General features: G+C 38.1%; 1 protein-coding gene across 3 annotated transcripts in view; it reads left to right on the top strand.

Moving 5' to 3' along the window:
• The first annotated feature begins 602 nt into the window (after positions 1 to 602).
• Positions 603 to 25,805, top strand: part of nploc4 (NPL4 homolog, ubiquitin recognition factor) — a 50,860-nt gene continuing 25,657 nt past the window's right edge. Inside the window, exons 1-8 of one of the 3 annotated variants that reach the window (XM_072242697.1) lie at positions 603 to 737; positions 7,970 to 8,050; positions 11,008 to 11,120; positions 12,991 to 13,182; positions 14,550 to 14,598; positions 18,381 to 18,475; positions 21,523 to 21,646; positions 24,465 to 24,644. In XM_072242697.1, coding sequence (XP_072098798.1) covers positions 723 to 737; positions 7,970 to 8,050; positions 11,008 to 11,120; positions 12,991 to 13,182; positions 14,550 to 14,598; positions 18,381 to 18,475; positions 21,523 to 21,646; positions 24,465 to 24,644 — 849 coding nt within the window. In that variant the 5' untranslated portion in view covers positions 603 to 722. Of the gene's footprint in view, positions 738 to 790; positions 1,116 to 7,969; positions 8,051 to 11,007; positions 11,121 to 12,990; positions 13,183 to 14,549; positions 14,599 to 18,380; positions 18,476 to 21,522; positions 21,647 to 24,464; positions 24,645 to 25,805 lie in introns of those variants that run through there. The other 2 variants (XM_072242698.1, XM_072242696.1) reach the window with 2 other exon arrangements.

The raw sequence follows: 25,805 nt of genomic DNA, 5'->3' as shown, positions 1-25,805 counted from the left end.
GGTGCCAGCTAAGAGAAGGAAATGCAATAAGTACTTGTTTAACAGCAGCTATGGTTACAAGGAAGTAAAAAATTAAGAGCCTTCAACCTGAAACAGTAATTCTATTTCTCTTTCCACAGATTCTGCCTGGCTTGCTGCAGATTACCAGCATTTCTGTTGTTATTATCATTCATTTCCTTTCGGATCCCCAGAATTTTCTGTTTTATTTCAGATTTTCAGCATCTGCTGTGTATTTTGCCTTTCAAATATTTCCAATTGAAGTAACTTTTTGATTACTTTCCATTCCGTTTGCGGGATGCTATATCATTGATGGAATATTTCCTGGTTTTCTCTGACTACATATTGTAGGGGCAAAAAAAAAGAGAAAAAACTTTAACCATTACATTACTTTGGTGTTATTTATAGCTGGCAATGATTCGTGGATAAAATCATATCAAATTACTAATTTGCGATATAAACCTATAATATGAAATGTTATGAATAATTTGTACTAATGTAATTATATTATATAGATGCATTGTGTAGCAGTGTAACAGTGACAGTGAGACTGCACTGTGCATTGCGATTAGTTGCAGAGTTCTAGTGCGGAGGGGACTATATGTGCGGCGGATCTGTTTACACCGCACCAGTGCGCGGCGGCGGTTGCTTATTCGGGTGACACTCGGAGTGACGGAGAAATTTGAAGCTAATCTTTCGGTTAAAAGAACCGGTGGAGGAGCGGCATGGCGGAGAATATCGTGAGTAACCAGCTAAGGTTCGGCGTTTCGCTGCCTGGGCTTGACTGGCTCCAACCCTTGGTTATCAGCTTGCCCAGGGCCGGCTGAAGAGGAAGGCCCGACACGGCCACCGCGTTCAGCGCTATGAGGCAGCAGTTTGAGGGAATAAACCGCGGGCCTGGGGCAGAGCTGGCAAGCGGTGGGCCGGAATTTGGTGAAAATTGTCTCTACCATGTACAGCCTTGCTCTGAACATCGCTTCCCCATAACCTTAGAATGGTCAGAGTCCGTCAATACACGGGCTCCTGCATGCCGGGTTTTCTGCCGGTCATTGTGTCTATTCTCTTCTGCGGATGAGTGGAGAATGAAACCACGACATTTCTACTTATTTCCTAATTCTGTGGGTATACTGTCAGTGTTCATTGTTTGAATAAAGTACTTGCCCAGAATAGTATACTAAACTAGTATAAGTAAAACTAGATACTGTTTCCAAGTGAAACACGCAACAGTGGAAAGATCAGTCAGATTTAACTAATTCTATATTATTCTTCTATCTCTTGTCAACAGGCTTGACAATTTTAACTGCTTTCATTGATCCCTTTGTTAAGCCGGGATCCTAGGGTTGTGTTAAGTTTGAATAGAGGTGTGCATTTGTTGAAGTTGCTGGTGTTCTCAAGAGTTAAATTCAGCATGAGTTTGCATTTTTGGGCGGGGAGGAAGGCTTAATGTGTCATTGTAATTTGAGCAAGTAAACCAAAGGATGGAAAATTTGCAGTAGGGTTTTGGTTGGAAACAACTATGTAGTGGTTGCTCATACATTTGGGATGGTCAAACCAACAGACAAGTTAATGTGTAGTATGAGCTTTGCTGTGGAATTTAATCCAATCACTATTCAAAACTGCGCTTTTCAGTTTAAACAGTGAAATTTAAGAAGCAGGGAAAGAATACAGTGTTCATTGGACTGTAGTATTGTATCTGAAGGGAAGATGGTAGATGTAAAACTTGGACATTCTAACTCCAAGACTCTCACAAAATGCTGGAGGAACTCAGCAGGCCAGGCAGCATCTATAGAAAAGAGTAAGCAGACGGTGTTTCGGGCTGAGACCCTTCACCAGGACTGATGAAGGTTCGCTGCCCCAAACGTCAACTGTTTTACTCTTTGGATGGTGCTCCCACAATGGCTACAGGTCACTTATTGCTTCCTGACTCATGTGGGTGTCAGTCTGGATGTATCTGTGACTGCAGTGGCACATTGTGTGTGCGCATGGTTCACCCAGTTATCAATGAAAGTTTAGAATTGCTTGACTTGAAGCATTTTGCGGTTACTTCCTGACAAAATCATTCAGAATCAGGTTTATTATAGTTAAGTTTGTTGTTTTGCAATGCAAATACATAAAATTACCATAAATTACAAAATAATACAAAGAAAAGGAACTATGAAATGAGTGAAGCTCTTTCAACATTGAGTGTGGCAGTTTTTGAATCTGCATTTTCAGAGAGCAGTTTTGAATTATAATTCTCTAGAAGAAATAGCTTTCATTGTGATTTAATAAAAGTATGTTCAATCTGTTTATTCTGAGTCAAGTACTCCTTGTTCTAGACTCTCCAGTGTAGAGAAACAGCCTTTCATCTGTAATGCAGTGTATGGAGACCGACTGAATTGTTTTGGTCATGCAATGTATTATTCAAGGAAATTTGTTCTGCTCTGCGAGTCAACCTCTTTGGATACAGGGACCAAGATTGTATACTGTTCTCCTCTTGTGACTGTAACTGAGTCACTGGAAACTGGAAGCTCACAGATGCAAAAACCCTATCATGAGAAGCAGGCGTTCTCTCTGAGACCCTATCAGTAGAATCTCCCTGAACCCAAAGTATATCGGGTTTTTATACTCTTACACCATAACTGACAAAACATCTCTGAATGTCAAACACCTTTGCTGGGATAAAGTAATTCACATGGATGGTCTGGAGATAGTGAATCTTGACACCCAAAATTAGGCCAGGTCGCATTTTTAGGAAGAGGTACAGTCGACGTCTCAGCTGGAAACGTCAACTGTACCTCTTCCTACAGATGCTGCCTGGCCTGCTGCGTTCACCAGCAACTTTGATGTGTGTTGCTTGAATTTCCAGCATCTGCAGAATTCCTCTTGTTTGCGACCCAAAATTAGGGTTGTGAGGGCTGACTTGAGCTGACCAATGTACAATTATTAATATGCCTATGACCATGTTTGAGCTTAGTATGAATAAACAAAATAAGTTTGGCCTGGAGCCTTCCATGACCTCAGTCACAATGATGCAAAATAACTGAAAGTGTCCGACACCTAGTAGGCAAGTTAATTTAGCCCCATTGTCATGCATTTGACTTAGCATACAGGAATGTCTCATGGTTGTGTTAGTTTACAAACCGTGAGCAGCTCCTGCTGCAGACAGTAGCTTGCGTTCTGTGCATGGCTCTGTAAATAGTACTGTTTGTGTCTATAGCTCTTCTTTTAAAAAAACACTGATTACTGCATGCAGTTTCATTTGAACAGTTTTTGAAGACTCGATCTCTTTAATATTAATGCCTGCTGATCACATAACAGTAATTCCTGAAGGATGTCCTATGTCTAACAATCCCTAATGTGCTGTCCTTTGCCAAATCAGTATATATACTGACGATAAAGCTCAACATATTATTAGTTTCTCCATAACCGTCTTGTTTTTGCATCAGATTCTGTTTCCCACTACTTGTGTCATCTATGTTTTCTGTAGTGAAGTCTCAGCAAATTATTAGACAGCCATTGTATCCTTTTCCTCACTTTCCATGATAGTTTGAGGCCTATGTAAATGTTTGTTTCTATCTTTTATACACACTTTTTGAAAACTTAAGCACTTTGCTAATTTATTTTCTTATATTTTTCTCTAGTCTTTCCTATTAACCACTGGTTAAGTGGTTAAAGCGTTCATCTAGTGATCTGAAGGTCGCCAGTTCAAGCCTTAGCTGAGACAGTATGTTGTGTCCTTGAACAAGGCACTTAACCACACATTGCTCTATGTCCGTGTGAGGAGTGGTGCACCACACAGTCTTTCGCTCCGTGCCTTGTAAGGCATGAAAATGCCCGACGCTGGCCTCTTAGGCCTGAGTCGATGATCCCTCCTCCCTCCCTCCCCCCCCTTCCTATTTTAAAAGTTGACCCAGTCCTTGTGATTACTACTCGCGCTTTTGTTTTAAAATCAATTTTCTCTAATCATGGTGGGTAGCTCTGAATGGCATGTGCTTGTCCTGCTCTTCTCCCTGGATAGATACTGAAGAGAATTTGAAACTTTTTTCATGTGGACAGTGTTTAGGATCTAGAATTTTTCATCAGTGGAAGAGTTGTGTTAGGTTGTTCTACAATCAACTAACATGGCTGTGAATTGGTTGGTCTTTGCCATTATGATCCTATGATATATACTGTAAATTTGATCCATTTGCTCTGTGGCCTCCAATAGAATGATATAGAGCAATTAGTGTTTTGAATCACAGATACATTAACAACAACTTAAAAGGTAAGTGGCAAGCAAAAAGAGGTTTAGAGGAGAGGTTCCCAACCTGGCATCCATAGACCCCTCAGTTAATGGTAGGCTCCATGGCACAAAAAAGGTTGGGAACCTCTGGTTTAGAGAGAGGTGGGTCAAGCACAGGGAAATGGGAGTAGCTTGGATTGAAGTTTTGTTTAGCATGGACCAGTCGGTTAAGGGGCCCATTTCTGTGCTGTATAATTATGATGTTAACTGTGTGTCACTCAATACTTGCAATAAATTTACATTTTAAGATTTCTGTCATTAGAAAAATTGGCCCTTTAAATGTCATTGTTGACCAAATGACCCAATAAAAATCTGGGTATTATTTTGTTTGTGTTTTTGTATCTCCTTCACTCCTGACTGGTTATCCAGTTAGCCACATTTTGAAAATACAACAAACAATCCTCTGAAATTACTTGGTAGTTTATGCTCTAATTTTCCACTGACTGTTTCTGTACACTCACACATACCTCCACCAGATGTAGAATGCGCATCTTAATTACAGATAGGCTGTAGAAGTCCTGCCTCCACAACAAATAACTGGGTCGGGAGCTTTAACTTTAGAGTTATCCACTGGTGGGGGATAAAATAGGAGATTGGATCTAGGGTGAAGGACCTGTAGTTAGAAGGATGACTTTAGACTGTCTGGATCAGCTTGCTTTAAGAAGACTGAAGGAAACGTGTAAAATGATGTTGGATCTGCACAGAATGGACAGTGGGATGTTTTATTTGTTTTGAAGCTACAAGTACAGAATTGAGTGATATGAGGAAAACTTGTTTAATGCTACATGGGTTGGAATCTGCATTGAACTAACTGAAAGAACATTGGTAAATGGCTGATGGGTAGAGTTAGGAAGTTTCTGTAGTATAGAGCCAGTGGCTATGATGGACCAAAAGGCCTCCCTTCCATTCAGAAATCTTTCTATAATATTATCTTGAAACTTCACACAGAAGCAAAGTACCATGGATTCTAGTTAATTGGGTCATCAGTTAATCAGGGCAGCTGCTTACCTGGGATAACACTTAACAAAAACAAATGGAGAAAATATCCAGGATTCCTTCATTTATTTCTGACAATATGCCACTTAATTGGAGCAAGAGACTGGCTGAACATTTTCTAGCTTGTGTCCGTTGCGTGTGCTTGTGTTCAGAAAGCAGAGATTTTTGTTGCTGATAGTTGGAGAGAAATAAGCAGTAAGACAATTACTGTGGTTTCAAGCATTCAGACTCTGAAATCCCAGCAACATACAGGAATGAAAATAACAGTGAAACTATTTCACTACTTCAACAAGTTAGAAACTATGAAGAATTTGAAGGTAAATTCTGACAATCATCTTGACGTCATTGATATATGCAGGTGATATTAAATCTGATTGTGAATATTACCTTTGGTCCTCACCGAACACTCAGATCTCACCTGTAGCTCTCAGGTGTTTGTGTACGACAGTGGTCATACCCTGGTACACCACTTCGACAGGCAGGCTAAACCAGATGAGGGTAGCCAGCGGGTCTCAGCCGTGTGGGATAAGGAACTTGTTTCGGCAGACTGGGTGAATGAGATCTTTCATGAAATTCTGTGGCCAGGAAGGCAGTTCTGCCATGCTCTGTGGAGAGCGAATCACATGACGAGGCACGGAAGAGGTCATGATTGTCCACTGTGACCAGGGAAGACCCCGGTTGTGATGTCCACTCATCCCACTGGACCCGGATTTCCAGGGTCATGTGAGTGGAACTGCCCCAGTGTAACTGCTTTTCCACTTTAAAAACTCCTGCACTGGATTTTTGTCATCAGCAGATACGGCTACCAATATCAGTAATATTGGTAGTTCTAATTTATTCTGTATTTCATTTAAATACATAATTTGTCACTCAGTTAAACAGTAGTTTGTCTTTTTTTAATACCTTTTTAACTATTTCCATGAAACTTCATTAATTGGGGCAGCCGCTTAATTGGGCCAAAATGTACTGTTCCCGATGTGTCCCTATTGACTGGAATCCACTGTATTTCACTTTTCCCTTTGACTCCAAATCAGTAGGCCTAGATTACCCATTATAATTAGTTGAACTTCGGACGATGTGACAGCTGAGAGACTATTTCCCGGTGTAATGCCAGGGAATTCAACAAGGCTAGACCTGGTAATGAAGCCTAGTAACAGCTGTAGTGCCATCTGTCCTTTCATCCCAGGCTTCTGTGCTTGAAAGTGAATGTGCAAAGCCGGCCAGGAAAAGTCTGAGAGATCCAGTCCATTAAGCAGTGAAAGAAAACACAAACTGTAATGTGGCAGTATAACATTACTTATGAGGTAGGTTAACTGAACAGCAACAGTAGAGAGGAAAATACAAGCTGTATTTGAGATAAGTTACTTGCATATTTATATGAGAATTGTTCTTACCATTTATGGAATGATCTGACCTGTCAGTCTTTCATAAAATTGAATTAGGAAGCAACTGGGGCCAAATAAATTTCTCAAGAACTATAGAAATGTTGCCAATTAAAAATTGAACTAGTCATTGCAACACACACCCACACCCTGTCGCTCTTTCGAACTCAGCAGGCCAGGCAGCATGTATAGAAAAGAGTACAGTTGACGTTTTGGTCTGAGAAGTCCTGCTGAAGGGTCTCAGCCCGAAATGTCAGCTCTGCTCTTCCCTAGATGCTGCCTGGCCCACAGAGTTCCTCCAACATTTTGTGCATGTTACTTGGATTTCCAGCATCTGTAGGTTTGTGATTGAACCCGTCATCATGGTGTGGCCTGCTACTGAATAACCAAATGAACCAGCATGATATTTGTGACTATTGTAATAAGTTACATTAGAAGTCCTGAGAGTGAAGCTGTTTTTACAAAAGAGGAATAGAGAAACCAATACCTAAACATTAGGCATAACATCTGCTCCAAATCCTCCTTTCCACAGATGCTGCTTCATTTGAGTTCCTCTAGCATTTTGTGTGTGTTATGAATGCATATGGCTGTTGATTGGTATTATATTGAGATGGCAAGTCAGGGAATGTGGATATTTTTATATAAATTGTAATATTTCAAAATCCAGCTGTTTACAAATCGTAGGTGAATTAGTGGCTAGCAAAATGATCAGTATTGTATAACGGGTTATAAAATTGAACTAATATATCGGTACCGAGCTCTGTAGTTTGACTTGGGTATGTATTGACCAGTTTCACTATGCTTTATTAAGATAAAAAAGAATTCCAAAGACTCTGCTAACTGCCCATTGTCTTTGGTATTAATTGTTTACATGCAGTTTTGGTTGTAGTTACATTACTTAACTTGTAACACTGCAATATATAGTCTTCGCAGCAGCAAATCAATATAGGCCCACTAGGTAGGCTAAACACCAGAGTAGTGGGACTTGCTTCTGATTAAGAAGAAAACTTTATAACAGGGTTAAAAGCTCCAGCAATCTCCCTATTTTAAAAAAAGTGTTCCCTTTTCTATGCCTGCTGCTGTCATGTGAAAGTAACACCTGACAGTCATGGTTTTATCAATTCACCAGTGTAGAGACTTGCACTTCAGTTTTCAGGGCTTTATTAAGGTGTCTTAGTTTCATTGGCAATTATTTTTAAAAACAATCTAATGTTGTGCTGAAAGGCTCAATTGCAGTTTAATCTAGGACATTATACAGGATCTAATCTCACTCTTGCAAAAGCTTTAATAAGTTTTGGCATTTTTGTATGTACTTGTATTTTTTTTATAGATTGTTCGCATCCAGTCACCACATGGCATGAAACGGATTAATGCGGGGAAGCGAGAAACTGGAGCCCAATTTTTGAAAAAGGTAATGGGCTATTTTCAAGGACATTTCTTTCAGAGTAAATTTGTGTATTCTTTAGGTTTACCCATCTGACCTAATTACTTAAAGCTATTGTAAAGAGAAACCGCTAGAGGCCTTTTTAATTGGTTTGCTCAAACATTTATTAATGTTGCCAATGGGATGATGGACAGGTCAGAATTCTCTTGTCTGTTTTGTTTGTGCCAACTTTAAAGTAATGTGATTTCTCAGAGTGGTGTTAAGACCAGGCTTAAAATCGCAGACAATGTTGGGGAGCGGGTGTTGGGGTGGGAACATTAGGAGACAAAAATAGGTAAATTTTTTTCCTACCCCTCTAATTTGTTGAAACTAGTACACTGACATAAGAATTTGGTCAAATCAGATTCCACTACAGGACAGCAATCTGTCCTAAAGGTCCACAGATGTGTGGGAAACAAACCACCAATAATCTAGATCTAGTCTTGCACAGCCTAAAATGGGAACAATAGTCTTCCCTGATCTATTCAGGATAAAATCTAAACTGGCACACTGTCTGTGTGCATGATTTTGTAAACAACATCCAAAAGTCAATGCTAGTTTTTGAGGTTATCTTGGTCACTATGATACTCCATCTTGTACGTTACATTAGTAGCCCTCCTTCATCCTTTCTTCAAAGCGTTAATTATGCTTGTCTTGTAATTTGTGACCTGACAGGTCTAGCTGACACTCCCTTACCAGCTGTAGTTGCAGCTGAAAGGTATGTGCATTTGCCTCGTTTGGATGGGGTCAGTGTACCTTAATGCAATGAAGTACCGTAGGCCCCAGTGGTTTTGTGTGAGCAGTGCCAGGTGTTCCTATGATCTTCTATACCTTCTGCTAAATCTCTGTATTTCATAATATGGAGTACAGAGAATTTCTTCCAAGAATGATACGGCAGTGGTTCTCTCCACTGGATGGGAGGGATCAGGAATTTGGCCATGTGTACTGTTTCAGCAGGAGTTTGGGAATGTGGGTTGGCTAATATGCTGAAGACTTATTTTAGGAACATTGGCTGGGTATACAGTGGAGCTGGAGACAGAAATGTGTATTGGTTGTGGGGTTGGAGCCAAAACTGATATTTATTCAATTGCGGCCATGATGGGTGGCAGTAATTCCCCACAGAACATCACTGTTGTTCACTGGTGCCATCTTGCAGAACTTCACTGGCCTGACTGGTGCCTTATTCTTTCTGTTACCTCTGTCAACCTGGTCTCAGAACGTAGCATCAAAAGGAGCTTTTGCACAAGTGAATCAATATTAAAACACTCTGCTCCCCATAAAGTCAGCCCTTCTCAGACAACATGGGCATCCTGTCAACTCCTAGCCTACAGGATACAGAATGTCTGTGGTTAATGGCTGCTTCGAAGTCTGCTCTAATGGGCACCCATGAAAATGCTCTTGTGGTTCTTCCTGTTACATGGTCTGGGTTCGCGAAATTAAGCAGGAAGTCCAGGAGTTAGTTTTTTGCAAAGATTGAGTGTTCCAGATTTCTAAACACCTTCATTCCTCAAAGGAGAAGAAACATCACTTCTGGGAGTTAAAGGCAGAGGTCAAGCAGAAAACCCAGGATCTAAAGAAAAGATGGTTCATATAGCGAATACTGGAGGCTCAGTATTTTCTGACAGTAATGATGTTCATGGGTTCTTTGATGCTGTCAAGGCTTTGGTCTGGGAGTCGGGAATGAAGGTAAACTTACTAGGGAGACAGCTAGTCATTGGAAGGAACATTTTGAAGACCAACCTTAACTATGACTTTGTCCTTAATGTAAGCACATTTGTTAGAAACCTTCTTTAGTCAGCATTGCCACTGTTCCTGATGTGCATAAAGTGAAAATAGCCATATCCCATCTAAAAAAGTATTAGGGGCTTGAGAGCAAGCAGCATTTTTATTGTGCTTCAGTAACAAATTCACAATCTCGTCGTTCATTTCTTAGAAAAGGTGCATAAGCCAGAGGTGGTCATAATTATGACATCTTCAGGGAAAGGGGTAAATCGAACAGTTGTAACTACAGAGGCATCTCACTGTTTTCTTTGTGACAGAAACTTGACGCTTGAATTGTCCTTATCTAGCTCATCCTGGTGATTGAGGAATTGCTTCTCAACTCATTGGAATCCATCCATCCAGAGCTACAGATGGCATGATCTGTGTGAAAGCAATATTTGCAGCGGCCTTTGATCTCACTTAAATCTTAGTCTCTCCCAAACATCAGAGTTAGAAACACTCCAAAATTCAGCTACCCACAGAAATCCATTGTAATTTTATGTTTGTTTCACAATTGCTTGCAAGCCATGATTTTAATTCAAGGTTATGCAAGAGAGTCAATTTTGGAGATGACCAATATCAAAGAAGACTGTTCTTTCCTTGACTCTTCCTTTTTTATCACCATTATTGCATTTTACCTTTATCAGACATCCTCCAGTAGTGAAGCTACAGAAGCGCATGAGAGAATGGAAGTCTCAAACAACATTGAGAAGGAAAAGATCCTCTAGCATTCTTTCCCAAATGCATAACACTGTCCGTCAATGATAAAAATCACGCCAAGATCTTGGAAAATGTGGTCCATTTTATTATTCACATGATTTGGGCTGTTAAACATTAGAAAATCAAAAATATAAGAGTGTTTCCCATTTTAAAACATAGGAAATTGGTATGTTTTGAATACTGAACTCAGGGTATTAGGAGTTCTAATGCAGGAGTCAGTCAGCAGAGTTGAAAGCAATTTTAGCCCAATGTCCATTTACTTAGTATGAAGATTAAGTGTTGAGTAAATTGGGGAGAAAAAAGGTTGATAGTCCACAGAAAATATGTGCTTAATATTGCATTTGTAGATGGATATATAAATGTGGGTCAGTGGCTGCATACATAAGTATAAGCATGCAAAATGTTAGAAACGTTTTTTCTTTCTGCATCCGAATTGTAATTTAGTTTTTTAACTTTCTTTTTAGGTTGCAAAGGAATTTGGCTGTTCCAACAATGGCTTTTCTGTATATCTTAACAGAAATAAAACAGGAGAAATCTCCCCTACAACGAGTAAATCACTCTCTTTGCTTAAAATAAAGTGCGTATTGGTATTTGTTCATGTTTTCTTGAGCGTTTTTTAAACAACCAAAAGTGCGGAATGAAATGTATGACCAAGTGAAGTTTTAAAATATGTTAACAACAAAGTTATTGATGATGAAATGTTTTAGTATTAAAGTGGACATGTTGCTCCCCTGTCATCAATTTAGGTATTAAATTTTTTTTTTATAATTTACTGACACTTCACAAGTATGATTGAGAGAGTGGTTCTTTCAAAAGGGATGCTTATTCAAACCTTCATCAGTTGGGGGATTGAGTTCAAGAGCTGTGATGTAATGTTGCTGTTCTATAAAACTTCGAATACACCATGCTTGGAATATTATGTTCAGTTTTAGTTGCCTCATTATGGAAAGGATTTGGAAGCTTCAGAGAGGGTGCAGCAGATGCTGCCTGGATTGGAGACGGTATGTTATGAGGATAGGTTGAGTGAGCTAGCGCTATTTTCTTTGGAGTGAAGGAGGTTGAGAAGTGACTTGACAGAGGTGTACAAGATGATAAATGGCATAGATTGATTGGACAGCCAAAGTCTTGGATTGAAATGGCTAATATGAGGGGCTATAATTTTAAGGTGATTGGAGGAAAATAGGGAGATTTCAGAGGCAAACTTTTTTTTTCACAGAGAAAGTGATAAATGTAGTAGGTGTGTGGAATGTGCTGCCAGGGGTAATGGTAGAGGCAGATACATTAGGGATATTTAAGAGACTCGTAGTAGGCACATTGATGAAAGAAAAATGGAGGCCTATGTAAGAGGGAAGGGCTAGATTGATCGTAGAGTAGGATTGATCTTAGTGCAACATTGTGGCTGAAATTCCTGTATTGTGCTGTACTGTCCTACTGTATGTAAAAGGTTGTGTAGGATATCAGTTGTTGCGAATTATATAGAGTACATAACAATGGAATATATTGTCTCTGCTAATGCAGTAAAATCAAGATTTTGTTTTAGAAATGTGCCTACTTAATTAATAAAGTTAAATTAGTATGTCGTTGAGGAAGAGACACCTGCATATATTTTCCTTGACAGAGTTGCCCTAGTGGAATAGAGGTGAGGAGGTTTTACTTGTTTTATTCTTACGCATGAAAAAATGCCATTTATGTGTCAAAAAATAGGTTGTAGACAGCTTATTTATAAGAGGGATGAATGCGGTTGACATTTAACTATTACAACTTATATTGCCGTTTTCAGTTGGAAAGCAATGAAATCAACATACTGATTTCATTTACAGAGAAAAATGAGCAAGATCTCAGTATTCCTGTAAATAATGATTATGTTGCAACAATTTTCAATTACTTTAAGCATGTTTCTTAATCTATTTACCAGCTGGGAATCCATCATATCTAGGCTTGAAGTTTAACCTCAATACAAAAATTACATTGAAGGTCACTGGATAACAATTAGATCAAGGGGCACTGTTCTGATAATTTTCCTCATTATGTAGGAGATAATGTAGCCAAAAATAAAGTGAATGCTACAGATGATTAATATGAAGAAATAATGGGAGGTTCTTTTACCATTTGCACCCTAAACATTGAGCTATAGATTTAGTAACATGTATAAAGAATCATGAGATTGTTATTTTGTCAGAAAATATTCAGCAAAAATCATCTTAAATTAACTATGAATACTAATTATAAACAAAACACTATTTGCAATGAAATTTGGTATGTATTTTTTCAAATTGCTTACCTCTTTTAATAAAAAATCTTTATATGCTCTGAGCAGAGATATTTGAAGGGAAATTGTGTTTTTAGAAGTATCAGAGATTTTGTTTGTCTACAGAAAGCTTTAAAATGAATTGTTCCAATATGATTATCTGTGTTTGATTTCATTATTTATTAATATTTTTTCTTAGACATGGAGACTTGCTGTACCTCTTTCCATCCAGTGATGCTGGGACTTCTACTCAGGTCATGGAAACTTCAACCCAGGCGCAAGGAGGGTCACGAGTTTTAACCCCATCTTCTGTGAATATTGTGGAGGATGAAATTGATCAGTATTTAAGCAAGCAAGATGGAAAAATTTATAGAAACAGGGACCACCAACAGTAAGACTTCCTGAACAGAAATCTATAGAATTGCACTAATTACTTTGTAAATAATATCAGCTTACATTTTATGGTTTGTAACTATTAATTTCATAAACCAAGAAGCGCTGTAGTTAGAAGAAAAAATTCTGTATCTAAGATTTAACCCTTCATTCATTATGTACTGAGCCATATGCCATAGACGATCATGGTCTTTCCATGACCGTGATTGTTCTTGGTAAATTTTTCTAGAATAGAATAGTTCTTTGCCATTACCACCTTCTGGGCAGTATCCTTACCCCAGCCATTATCAATACTCTTCAGAGATTGTGTGCCTAGCGTCGGTGGTCACAGAGCGAGGACCTGTGATATGGACTAGCTGCTCATACGACCATCCACCACCTGCTCCCGTAGGTTCACGAGACCCTGATCAGGGAGTTAAGCAGGTGCTACACTTTGCCCAAGGGTGACCTGCAGGCTAGCGGAGGGAAAGAGCGCCTTACACCTCCTTTGGTAGAGATGTATCTCCACCCAACCACCTAGAAGATTTAATTTTTAAGGCTTGTTTTCCCTTTTCTTCTTCACTTTTATCCACAGTCTGAAGAATTTGGTAGCTTCTGCTGAAATTTTGCCATGCTTTTTTTAACCAATTGTGAAAATGTGGCTTTTGCACAAGAAAAAGAGACAAAGACTTGGGTGCTAATTTATTCCATTTTGGAGTCTAACATGTTTAAATCTTATGAATTAGGATGAATTGAACATCACTCTTATTTATGTTTTGTTCATGGATTGTTTATGTTGTGGCAATGTCAGCGCTTAATAGTCCATAATTGCTGCTGACTTGAGGAACCAGTTAAATGTGAATTTTGAGTCACATATGGTCTAAACTAGACAAGGCCAGCATGTTTGCCTCCTTCAAGGATGTTAATGGATCAGGTGGCTATTAATGATGATCTGGTGATTTTGTGGTGGTGTTATTGTGATGTATTTTTATTCCTTGAACTTAACTTTCACATACCATTTGGGTCCATTCAAGGTTGCATTGATGACTCAATGGCCCAGGATTCTGACTGAGTTTGCTATTGTATCCCTTACAACTATTGTAACTACAACCTCTCGCCATCCCCAATACAAATCCTCATACAATAAGGCTGTTGGATAATGATCAGATCAGCTGATAAATGACACCATTGGCTAATGTAATCTGCCCTATTCATAACTCCAATGGGCTATTTAATCTGTGCAAAGGAATTCAGCCAATATTTGTATCCCAGAACTAAACTGTGAAGATGGTACGTTCGTTCTCTGTGGAAATTTTAATGGAGTTTTACACAAATCAAACTCTACCCGAGGGGCTCTGTTAGCGTTTTTATTTATGTTTTTCATAGGTGTCGACATGGTCCACTTGGTAAATGTGTTCACTGTGTACCGTTAGAGGTAAGGAAATCTTTTCAGTCATTCGGTTTAGAAACCTATATTGAATATATGAATTGAAACAGTGTGAGATGCCTTTGGCATTGCTATATTGCAAGAACATTTCAGACTGCGTGGTACCTTAACTCCTCCTGGTGTGTTAATATTAAATGTGTATTTGTGAAATATCTTTGAGCAAACAATTGAGGGGAATTTATGCCTGTAGACTGTTGCTGTAATTCCACTGAAAGTGTTAGATGTTGATTGTCCTAATATTTTTGATCTTAAAGAGCATTAATTTATGTAGTACAGATATGAGCATTTTAAATTAATTTAACCTTGTTCTGCTTAAATAATAAGGTCTCTGCATTTTCCAATAAATACCCCCAACCCCAAACTAACTAGTTCTTGTTCAACTATGCAATAAGCCTATTGAGTTCTCAATCCATATTGAAATGCATAGAAGCTTAAAAAAAATTAAATGTGGCTTCTTACAGAAGATGTTTTCCTTTAATGTAATTTTGAATTTGTATCTATTTTCACTGGTAGGGAAAATATTACTTGGTGTCATGACAATATCTTAACTTGGAATTGAGATATATAATGTCCCTTCGGAAAGGAGATTGGATATTCTATATTTGGTTATTAAGTCTACAGACTTATTCGCACTGTACCAATTTTTTTTCCTGTGATTTTTGTGCTAGCAAAACAGTTGTAAAACTCTTTACAGGACTGTGTACTTTCTGCTTTTGTTTTTTTTTAGTTAGCATGCACTTATCTGTCTACTTCTCAAATCGATTTATTTCTGGGAGAGTACTGTACACACTAATGCTGTCAGTTTGAACAAAAATCAATCCCCCTCTTGGGGTTGTTGATGTCATCATATTAGTCGTGTAGTTTGTGATAATGGAATTTAGTGAACAATTGATTTTGATATATAATTCAGTAAGCTGTTAATGCATTCTAGGCTACTGTACCTGCCAAGAGACTGATAAGATTTAATTTGCAATTCACATTTTTTTTCGTTCAGGTACTTTTTGCTTTTTTAAGCAAAATACCCTTATTGTTGCTTGTATTGTTAACAACCCTTGTTATTTTAGTTTTGTTTCTTTTCATTCCACATAAAAGTAAGGTATAATGGTTTATTAATCTGTATTTATCAACCTTTGTTATTAATCTGTATAAAATGTTCATTAGCCTTTGTCTACAAAAAAGATTGCATTAGCTTTTAAATCCCTTTGCTGTGAACACTGTCAAAAGTTTTTGAAAATGAAAGCAAAAATGGGGCCAAGAAATGGGTGAATTAGAGGTGGGTGTGAATTGCCAAGGAGGTTAGTGTAAAGGGAGATATAAAATAAAATATAGGAAATGATACAATTGGTCAGAAACCCAAGACAAAAATAGCTTTGCATGCTTTGAGTGCAACATTTAACAAAAGAAACTCTATGGGAAGACACTGGAAGGAAATATGAGGAAGTATAGAATCAAAATACGGCATGATAAACTAATTTTTTTTCTATTTAGTACTTACACAAAATGAAAACTTGTAGATAGTTTAAATGCAAGGGAAGGACAGAAGAATGCATATCAGCAAATGAAAATAAGGCCAGTTTTATAGTGGTGGGCAAGGTAGTTGCTGGGTGTCTGATATTATAACCTGAAGTACTGATAACGCACAGTAGGCTCAGAAAAGAGGAAAAATATTGTGATGCTGCAAGTCTCTTCCCTCTATTACCACTATCCATCCACAGATGTTCTAACAATCTAATCTCAAAGGCTTAACAGCTTTTCTTTGCCTTCAAATTCCATCAAGTCCATGCTGCCTTCTTTGCAAGTTTTATTATGCTAGGAAGTGATCAGTATAAAATTGATTGGGTGGCCTTGATTCTAACTTCAGTTGTCCGCAAACATCTGGTGGTCTGTGATATGGCTTCCGTTTTTCTAATGTTGTTTTGTGCCAGGTGTCCCTTCAAGGCTATTCTCAGGCACCCAGTGATATCAAGCTTGCTGAACAGCCAGTCACATTGAAGTATTGTCAGATGGCAAACGTGGGGGGGGGAACAAGTGCAATTATAATTTTTGTGTGTAAATGTTTCAGTGACTGCAACAAATAAGTTAAGATGTGTACTTAAGATTAAAGTGCAAACAAAACAATCAGACCTTTATTTTAACAAAACTACATTTTGAAGTAAACCCTCCTCTTCTTCATTGACACCCCACTCTGGTCTTCTGCCTGCTCTGGATCTCTTTATTGCTAACTGCCTTTTTTTTCTTCAAATCCCTTACTCACTCTTCCTTCAGTTAGTCCTGACGAAGGGTCTCGGCCTGAAATGTCGACTGCACCTCTTCCTAGAGATGCTGCCTGGCCTGCTGCGTTCACCAGCAACTTTTATGTGTGTTTTGAAATAAATGGTAGAATTAAAATCCACAAGTACTAAAACTAATTTTAGAAGTAATTAAGACTGTAAGACAAAGGAGCAGAATTAGGTTGTTTGGCTCAATGAGACTGCTCCACCATTCCAACATGGCTGACTTATTATTCCTCTCAACCTGTTTCTCATGCCATCTCCCCATCGCCTTTGATGCTATTATTAATCAAGAACCTATCAACCTCCACTTTAAAATATATCCAATAACTTGGCCTCCACAGCCGTCTGTGGCAATAAATTCCACAGACTGACCACCCGCTGGCTACAGAAATTCTTCCTCATCTCTGTTCTAAAGGGTCATCCCTCTTTTCTGAGACTGTGGCCTCTGGTCCATGTCTCCCCCATTATAGGAGACACCCTCTCTATATTCACTGTAACTAGGCCTTTCAATATTGGATAGATTTCAGTGAGGTACCCCCTCATTTTTCCAAATTCCAGTGAGTACAGGCCCAGAGCTATCAAAAATTCATCGTACATCAACCCTTTCATTGTTATTCTCGTTAACCTCCTCTGGATTCTCTCCAATGCCAGCACATCCTCCTTAGATAATGGCCCAAAACTGCTCTCAATACTCCCAACTACAGTGTTCAGTGTATCTTTCAAATGTTGTACAAGCATGAAGAAGCACTGATTCATCAGCTGTGGCAAAGTGGTAGATGATAACAGGAGGATGCATCCTTACTCATATTTGACTTGATGTCATTTCAAGTGGTCTGTTATTAATATTGAAGACTCTCAAGGCTACTCCTTCCTGCCTCAGTACCATTTGAGGCATTACCTCTGGTAGGCCTGTCCTGTCTTTCAAAAAGGTCATTTCTTGGAATTGTGATACTGGAGTAAAGTATTAGGGTGGCAAGAATTGATTCTGTGTAAATGACCATGGCAAGCTGTTGCATTAGTCTTAAGGATGCCTCTCTCAATTTAGGTGCCACCCCCAGATGTTTGTTATGTAGTTCCAATGGAGAACAAGTTGCTGGGGCTGATTTCAGTGCCTAGAGCGATACTAGGTCGTTTGCCTGAAGTATGATTCCAGGAATATGTTGCAATTTCCTATTTCTATAATAATTCTGAATAGGGAACAAAGGTAATTAGAAAAGCTAGAATCAAAGATAGGATTATTTCCTTAAATCCAGGAGATGTATTTTATAGTATGAGTAGTAAATAGATGGTTTTATTTTTGTTATGTGAATATCAGATAGAAATTCATGCATCTGCAGTTAACTCATATTAATAGCAAAACTAGATGTGTGTTCATTTGAAATCATCCCCACCTGGATTAATCACATTTGATTTTATTTGTGTCCATGGACTGATTATGTGTATAAACAAAATTAATGCAAACAGTGTAGTTGTATTGGTCTACTTTATATTTTTCAGCCTTTTGATGAAGACTATCTCAATCATCTAGACCCACCTGTTAAGCACATGTCTTTTCATGCATACATCCGGAAGCTTACTGGTGGTGCTGATAAGTAAGTATTCTTGTGGTGTGCTTTTTGGAAATGTGTAATTATTTTCCAAAACCAGTTCTGCAGCTTGCAGTTCATGTCACAGGCTTGTTTGTTAGAATTGCTATAGGGTTGTGATAAAGTATACAGCAAAATAGATGATATCATCTGAGGGAATTGTGATGGCTATAATAATGTTTGGATATGAAATGGATATATGTCTAGCATCTTGAAAATCAATAGATCACTTGCATTTAATTATTCTAGTGAAATTTTCTGCAAATGCTGGATACTTTGATCCAAACCTGAAGATTAAGTTGGGATGCATTATAATTTATATGCCTTGCATTGTTTTTTCTCTCTCCTGTAGTCCCAAAGGCAACCGTACATAGTAATAGTCATGAAAGAAATATTGGTAAAAGTCACCTCCAAACTCAATGCCTCTAGAGGATGCTTTGAACTTTCCATGTAATTTGAGAGCTGAGACTGCTATGTATGTGTTTTCTCAGTTACTGCATGTATGTGGCAGCACAGAACTAGTTTATTCTGTTTACTACATATGGTTTAACTTGAAGCCTTTATTCCACGATACTTAAAATGAAGGCTGTAGTAGTACTCTAGATTTCCTGTAGACTGCTGATTTATTGCTAAATTCCATTAGAACATAGAAATTTATTTCCCTTGTGTTTTGAGTTATGCTTCCGAGAAGTGGGAAATACAGAGAAATTTAAACCAATCAACTCTGAAAAAGAATTTAATGCTTTCCCAGTGTATATGATGAATAAACTCTTCTCCCTGATGAAGATGTTGGAATTTGTCATCAAAATGTCAGTTATAATTGATACCTGTACCCAACTGGAAGCTCGAGAAGAGTTCATTCGATGTACTCTGAATCTCAAAGCATCAATTCTTTAACATGCTATTGTCCTTCGCAAAGATGTGTGTTAAGGTTTTGACTTCTACTTATGTATTGCATGTTATTTAACCGTAAGCCACAAAAGCAGATTAGGCCATTCAGTCCATCTGCCGTTCGATCATAGCTGAGGTAATTTCCCCTTAATCCTATTCTCTTGCTGACTCCCCATAACCTTTGATGCCCTTACCCTTTGAGACTAATCATCCTCTACTTTAAATATACTCAGTGACTTGGCCTCCAAGGTTGTCTGTGGCAACAAATTGCACGGGTTTGCCCACTGGCTAAAGAAATTCCTTTTCATATCTGTGCTAAAGGGACAACCTTCTATTCTGAAGCTGTGCCCTCTTGTCCTAGACTCTGTCACTGTTAGAAACCTTCTCTGTGTCCACTCTTATCTAGGCCTTGCAATATTTTATAGGTTCCACTCTTCTCCCCCCCCCCCCCCCCCCCCCCGCCCCAGCCACCCCATTTTTCTGAACTCCGGTGAGAATAGGCACAGAGCCATTAAACATTAACTTTTTCATTCCAGGGATCAATATTATAAACTTCCTCTGGACCCTCTCCATTGCTAGTGCTTTTTTTTTTTGGATATAGGGTCTAAAATCATCACAAAACTCCAGACATAAAAACGTACTCTCCACATTCCATTTATGTTGAAAACAGAATTGTAAAATTTGCAATGTTGTACACTTCCAGGTTTGATCAGGTACTTTTAAGTTTTAGTTTATCACTAGCCAAATTGTGTTAGTTTATTTATCTCTGAAAGTGTAGTTTCATTGAGACAATATATTTTGCCTCTATCACACCACTTGATCAACAAATCCACTATAGGCTACTTGGTGAGAATCAGTTGCTGTATTTTCAAATCCACTTAATATTTATACTTAGACTTGATGTTAAATTTTAGTGGATTTTTTTGTACCTTTAAATTCTAATGTAGACTTTCCCAGTGTTGCCACTGAACAAAATAGATGTCTGGCTTACCAGTTCCTTAAGCACCATAGCAACAAGCTTAATTTGTATGCATTATTAAAGTAACCAGGTATTAGTTCTTTGCCTAAAACAATTTGGGATTCTCAGATCGTTTGACAAGATGTGTCTTGCAAAATAAAAAGATGTAATCTTTAAAATTTTTTTATTGTAGTATCATAACATAGAGCATAGAACGTGGAAACTTACAGCACATTACAGGCCCTTTGGCCCACAATGTTTTGCCGACAATGTTTTGCCGACCATGTAACCATAAGGTTAACACAAGAAAATAGTAAGCCTGCTCTACTGATTGATATAATCAGGCTAATCTCTGCTATCCTCAATTCTTAACTATTAACTTTGGATCTGTCAAATATTTATCTTTCTTTACCTTAAATATATCTATCGATCTGGCATCCAGCACCTTTGGGAAGCACAGAATTCCAAAGATTCCTTACCCACTGAGGAAAGACATTTCTGTGCACCTCAGCTTTAATTACTCAGCGCCTTGTAACTCTGTCCCCTTGTTCTTGACTCCCTAGTGGAAACTTGTCAACATCTACCCTGTCAAGCTTCTTTTGGATTGTATTATGTTTGAATACGGTCTTCCCTCCTTCTTATGAACAATACGAACACAATCTGTCGAGTCTCTCTTGATAGGTAACCTTCTCATCCCAGCATTTGGTCGGTTGATTTTATTGTGAAATGCCTTCAATGCTATTAAATTGTTTGTATAGATAATAGGACGAAAACTGTGAGCAGTATTCAAGGTGTGACCTTGCCTATAATAAAACCACCCTATTCTTAAACTCCAATACCTTTATAATAAAGGTCAACATGATGTTTGCCACCATAACTATTTGTTAGACCTGCTATCTTATGATTAATGCACTAGTACACATAGATCTCTGTGTACGGTTTGTCTTGATCCAGAAAATCTGCTTTTTAATTTCCCATGCTGAAATTCATGACTTGGTATGTCTCCACAAGATCCTCCCTATTATTTGGAATTAATTCATGTATTATTTCAGGGGTTATTTTGGTGAAAATTAATTTAATGATTTGCATTGCTAATTATACTGTTTCAATTAGTATTTAGTGTTCCGCCAGGGTTTGTGTTTCTGGATTTACCCAGCCTTGCAGAAAAGTTGAAAGGTTTAATTTAGATTCTCATTCTTCTCAGAGGCAAGTTTGTTGCTTTGGAGAATATAAGCTGCAAAATCAAATCTGGTTGTGAAGGGCATCCCCCGTGGCCTGATGGAATTTGTACAAAGTGCCAACCCAGTGCCATAACACTCAACAGACAGGCAAGTATGGATTCGTAAATCTCTTTATGTTGAGTGTTAGATATTTTGGAGATGGTTGAAAGCACATTTGAAACAATGTTGATCAGGTGTATTAAGTAACAAGAATAGAATTAATATTCTAGTGCAAATTCAAATGGCATGACACTGAACAATTAGCCTTTTAGAATACTTTTTGCCTGATTGGTGTCTAAGTATGACAATTTTTTTGTCAATTTGCTTTTCTCTCATGTGGCTTCTTTATAAAGAAAGTGTTTAAAAAGTTTCAAACCAGATTGCCTGTTTTTAATGGAAGTAGAATGTTGGCTAAATGATTAGGTAATTCATACTTTCAAAGTATGATTACTTGAAATTAATTAACAATAGCATAATTTATTTAATTATAATTAATTATAAATTAATTAACAATAGCATGATTAAGAAGGTTGGGGAAGGGAAGGAGTACAAGTTGACATGTGATAGGTTGGACCAGGTGAGAAGGGAGCAGGAGTGAAGTAAGAAGCTGGGAAAGAGGTGGAAGAGGTAAAGGACTGAAGAAGAAGGAATCTAATAAGCGAGGACAGATGAGGAGAAGAGAAGGTAATCAGAATGGGAAGTGAAGAGAGAGATAAGGAGATGGGGGTAGAAATTCCATGTGCACCCAGATGGAATGGGCTATTGCTTCTCTGACCTGAGTTTAGCCTTGTGGCAGTAGAAGAAGCCATGGATGGACATGTCAGAACGGGAATTCAAATTGAAATGGGTAGCTGTCCAGAGAGCCTGCCTTTTTGCGATGGGCAGAGCAAAGGTTCTCAACAAAATGGTCCCCCAATCTGCATCAGGTGTCATTGATAATGGAGGCTGTTGCACTTGGAATTCTGGATATAATAATAGAAGGACTGTTTGGGACTTGAATGGTAGTCTAATGGTCTAAATCTGTTCTAATGTTCTTAATTCTCCACTTCATATTCATGAGGAAGAAATATTGAATCCTCATCATTATGCTGCTTTATCTTAGGCCTCTTTGTTTTTTGATGGTTATGACTTTAGTTACCTATATACTAAGATATCGAATTCCTTCCCACATCTATTTGTTAATCTTTTGTTCACCTTCATTGCACTCACTGAAGCCTGGTTACTGACTACTTGTCTAGTTGCGTTGTGGCGTGTGAAATTTTGTTTGATATCTGGGCGGCATGGTCGCATAGCAGTTAGCACAGCGCTTTACAGAGTCAACAATCGGTTCAATTCCCGCCACTGTCTATATGAAGTTCATCGGTTCTCCCATTGAATGTGCGAGTTTTGTCCACGTACTCTGGTTTCCTCCCACGTTCGAAAGACATACTGGTTGCGGTTACTGAGTTGTGGGCTTGCTTTATTGGTGCAGGTAGTTGGTGATACGTGAGGATTCTCCCCAGCACATCCTTGGACTCTGTTGGTTGTTGACACAAAAAAACACACTTCATTGTATGGTTTGATTTTTGATGTACATGTGACAAATAAAGCTAATCTTTAAACTTTGCTTTACAAAATAACACCTGCGAGTTATATTATAAATTTAACATGAAAACATCCCAAATCACTCAATGTTTGGGTGATATGAGGACAAATAATCTGTTTGGTTGAAATGCTCCACTATTAAGTTCGTGCCCTGCACGAGAAGAGTGAGATAAAAGCAGAGTTATCAGAAAGGGTATTCCTGAGCTTGGGGCAGAGGAAGAGAAGTGCATGATTGCAGAGATGGAATAGGGTTCAAACTCAGGTGCAGAAAATTGTATTTGGAGGAGTGCCGGAAACTTGATTTCAACTAGTCAAGTCTGCAAACCTAGTGAAAGGAAAGGTGGAATCAGAGAAGTTAAAAATAGGAAGCGCTGGCCGCAGCAGTTGGGTCAAGTTTATTGTCAAGTAGTTGTTGCACCAGAGGAGATTTACCAGGAGCCAAAACAGTCATGCGAGTTTGAATATGCTTTTTGTCAATAGGGAGGGGAATGAAACTATCGCTGAAGGATCCTAGCTAAAGCTCAATTCTATCTTTACTTGTTTCTTACTGTATTGTTACCTTCAGCCCCATCCCATGGACCACTACTGGGTTACTGCAACTCTAATGACAATCATCTATAAAACCTGATATAATTTGAATAAATATAGCTAATGAAATATGCCATTCAACTCTTCTACCCTGCTCAATCATTCTATTTTATCTTGGTGTTTGTTGTATCGCATTTTTATTTGTGTTATTTTCTTTGATCATCTTGCCTTACAAAGGAGAAGCTATCAATTTTTGCCTTAAATTTTAGCTGGCCTCTGATCAGGTTTTCTGGTCTCAGCCCAAAATGTTGACTATTTAATCTCCCCATAGATGCTGTCTGACTTGCTGAGGTCCTATAGCATTTTGGTGTGTTGCTTCAAGGTGTCCAGCACCTGCAGCTTCTCTTGTGTTTAGGCTTTCCCCTGTTTGCATGTTTTCCTTCTGTTAATTCCTATTTGACCTAAATCTACTTTTAAGATCTTTGTCCTTTTTCAATAAGGCTTTATTTTGAATCTTTTAATACTATATTCAGAAGACTAATGCATTTGTACACAAGGCAGTCCATACAGGATGAGTCTATGTTGTACAAATAGATTCTGAATCCAAATTATTCACTAATCCTAAATATTTTTCATAAGAAGTTACTTTTGCACCTCCTTTCCTTTAAAGAAAATTGCAACTAAAGTGATTTGAAGATAATGAAAGCACATTATGATTTTTCTATAGAATGTTTGTACTGTTTGAAATAAGCATGAATGTGGATTGCTAATAGTCTTAATAACTAAATGTAAAATGTATTTACATTTTGAACAGAAATACAGGCATGTGGATAACATCATGTTTGAGAACCACACAATTGCAGACCGATTCCTCAACTTTTGGCGTCAAACGGGGAACCAGAGGCTAGGATTCCTTTATGGTCGTTATACTGAACACACAGACATTCCTCTAGGTATTCGAGCTGAGGTTGCTGCCATTTATGAGCCCCCACAGGTCAGAGATCTCTATTATTCAACTTGAAAAGATAGATAACTTATTTAACATGTAGGAGTTTTTTATGCACTTCATTTTTGTGTCAACAATATTCCTCGTCGTGCACAATATTTCAAATAGAGTAGATTGAAATACAGGGGGAAAAAGAAGGGAAAAATACACGCTTTCCTAATAATCTGCTCTTCCCTAATGGAAAATGAAAGAGAATGCAGGAAAAATAGCACAAGTTTCTGTAATTTGGGAAATGAGAATGAGTGGATTGCCCACTTTGTGCATGCTATATTTTACAATCTGGCACAAGTTTATCTGATGTGCCTGATTCTTATTTAATTTGGGTTTGGTTCTCTGGAGTTCCTAAGATAGGAAGCTTGAGAAGAAAATAATTTTTTAAAGTGCTTTCTGATTGAAATGTTAATTTATGCTGAATGCAAAACTGTCTGTTATGAATTCTTAAGTACCAGAGGTAACTGCTCATTGTAGAAGGGAACTATAATCAGGATTTTTCTGTAGCCATTACTACCAACAAAATACTCATCGTTCTATTTGTTCAATAAATCCACTAGATGGCCCTATGTCATTTCTAGTACAAGGAAATGCTGTTTCTTATGACTTTTAAACTAGTTGCTCTGAAATTGTAGAGAATGGGGTGTAATCTGTGGTATTCCACGTAGAAAGTGAAATTTACACCTTGGCATTAAAGTTAAGTGGTGAATTATTCTTAGCCCATTAGTTAACAAGAAAAAAAAACAGTGGATTCGACTAAACTTTTAGTTGAGCTATTGATGTGAGTGAAATGATCCATTTCATGGTGGTCTTGTAAATGTTCATGAACTAGAACTATACAGAAACTGACCTGTCAATGTACTGATTACTAACTCCTGTTCCAAAGCCAGGGCCTAGCGGGGAAATGGATTTCTCTGCACATTTCCTTTCATCTGTAAGATCCTTCAAGTAATCTGTACTGAAGGAATGCCATTGATTATGGTAATCAATTTTTGGCCTTGGAATCCAAGATACCCTGATAACCTGAGGGTTGCATTCTCACTTGATTATCAGGTCAGATGCATGTCTTAGATTGGTTTGTTTTCCAATTGAAAGGAGATCATTTCTAGAACATCACTATCATAATTTTGGTGCTGCCCAATCCTTTTTAAAAACCTT

This window comes from Mobula birostris, chromosome 24 (assembly GCF_030028105.1).
Source record: "Mobula birostris isolate sMobBir1 chromosome 24, sMobBir1.hap1, whole genome shotgun sequence".
Taxonomy (NCBI): domain Eukaryota; kingdom Metazoa; phylum Chordata; class Chondrichthyes; order Myliobatiformes; family Myliobatidae; genus Mobula; species Mobula birostris.
Note: the sequence above shows the minus strand (reverse complement) of the source record. Positions and strands in the feature narration are given on the sequence as shown.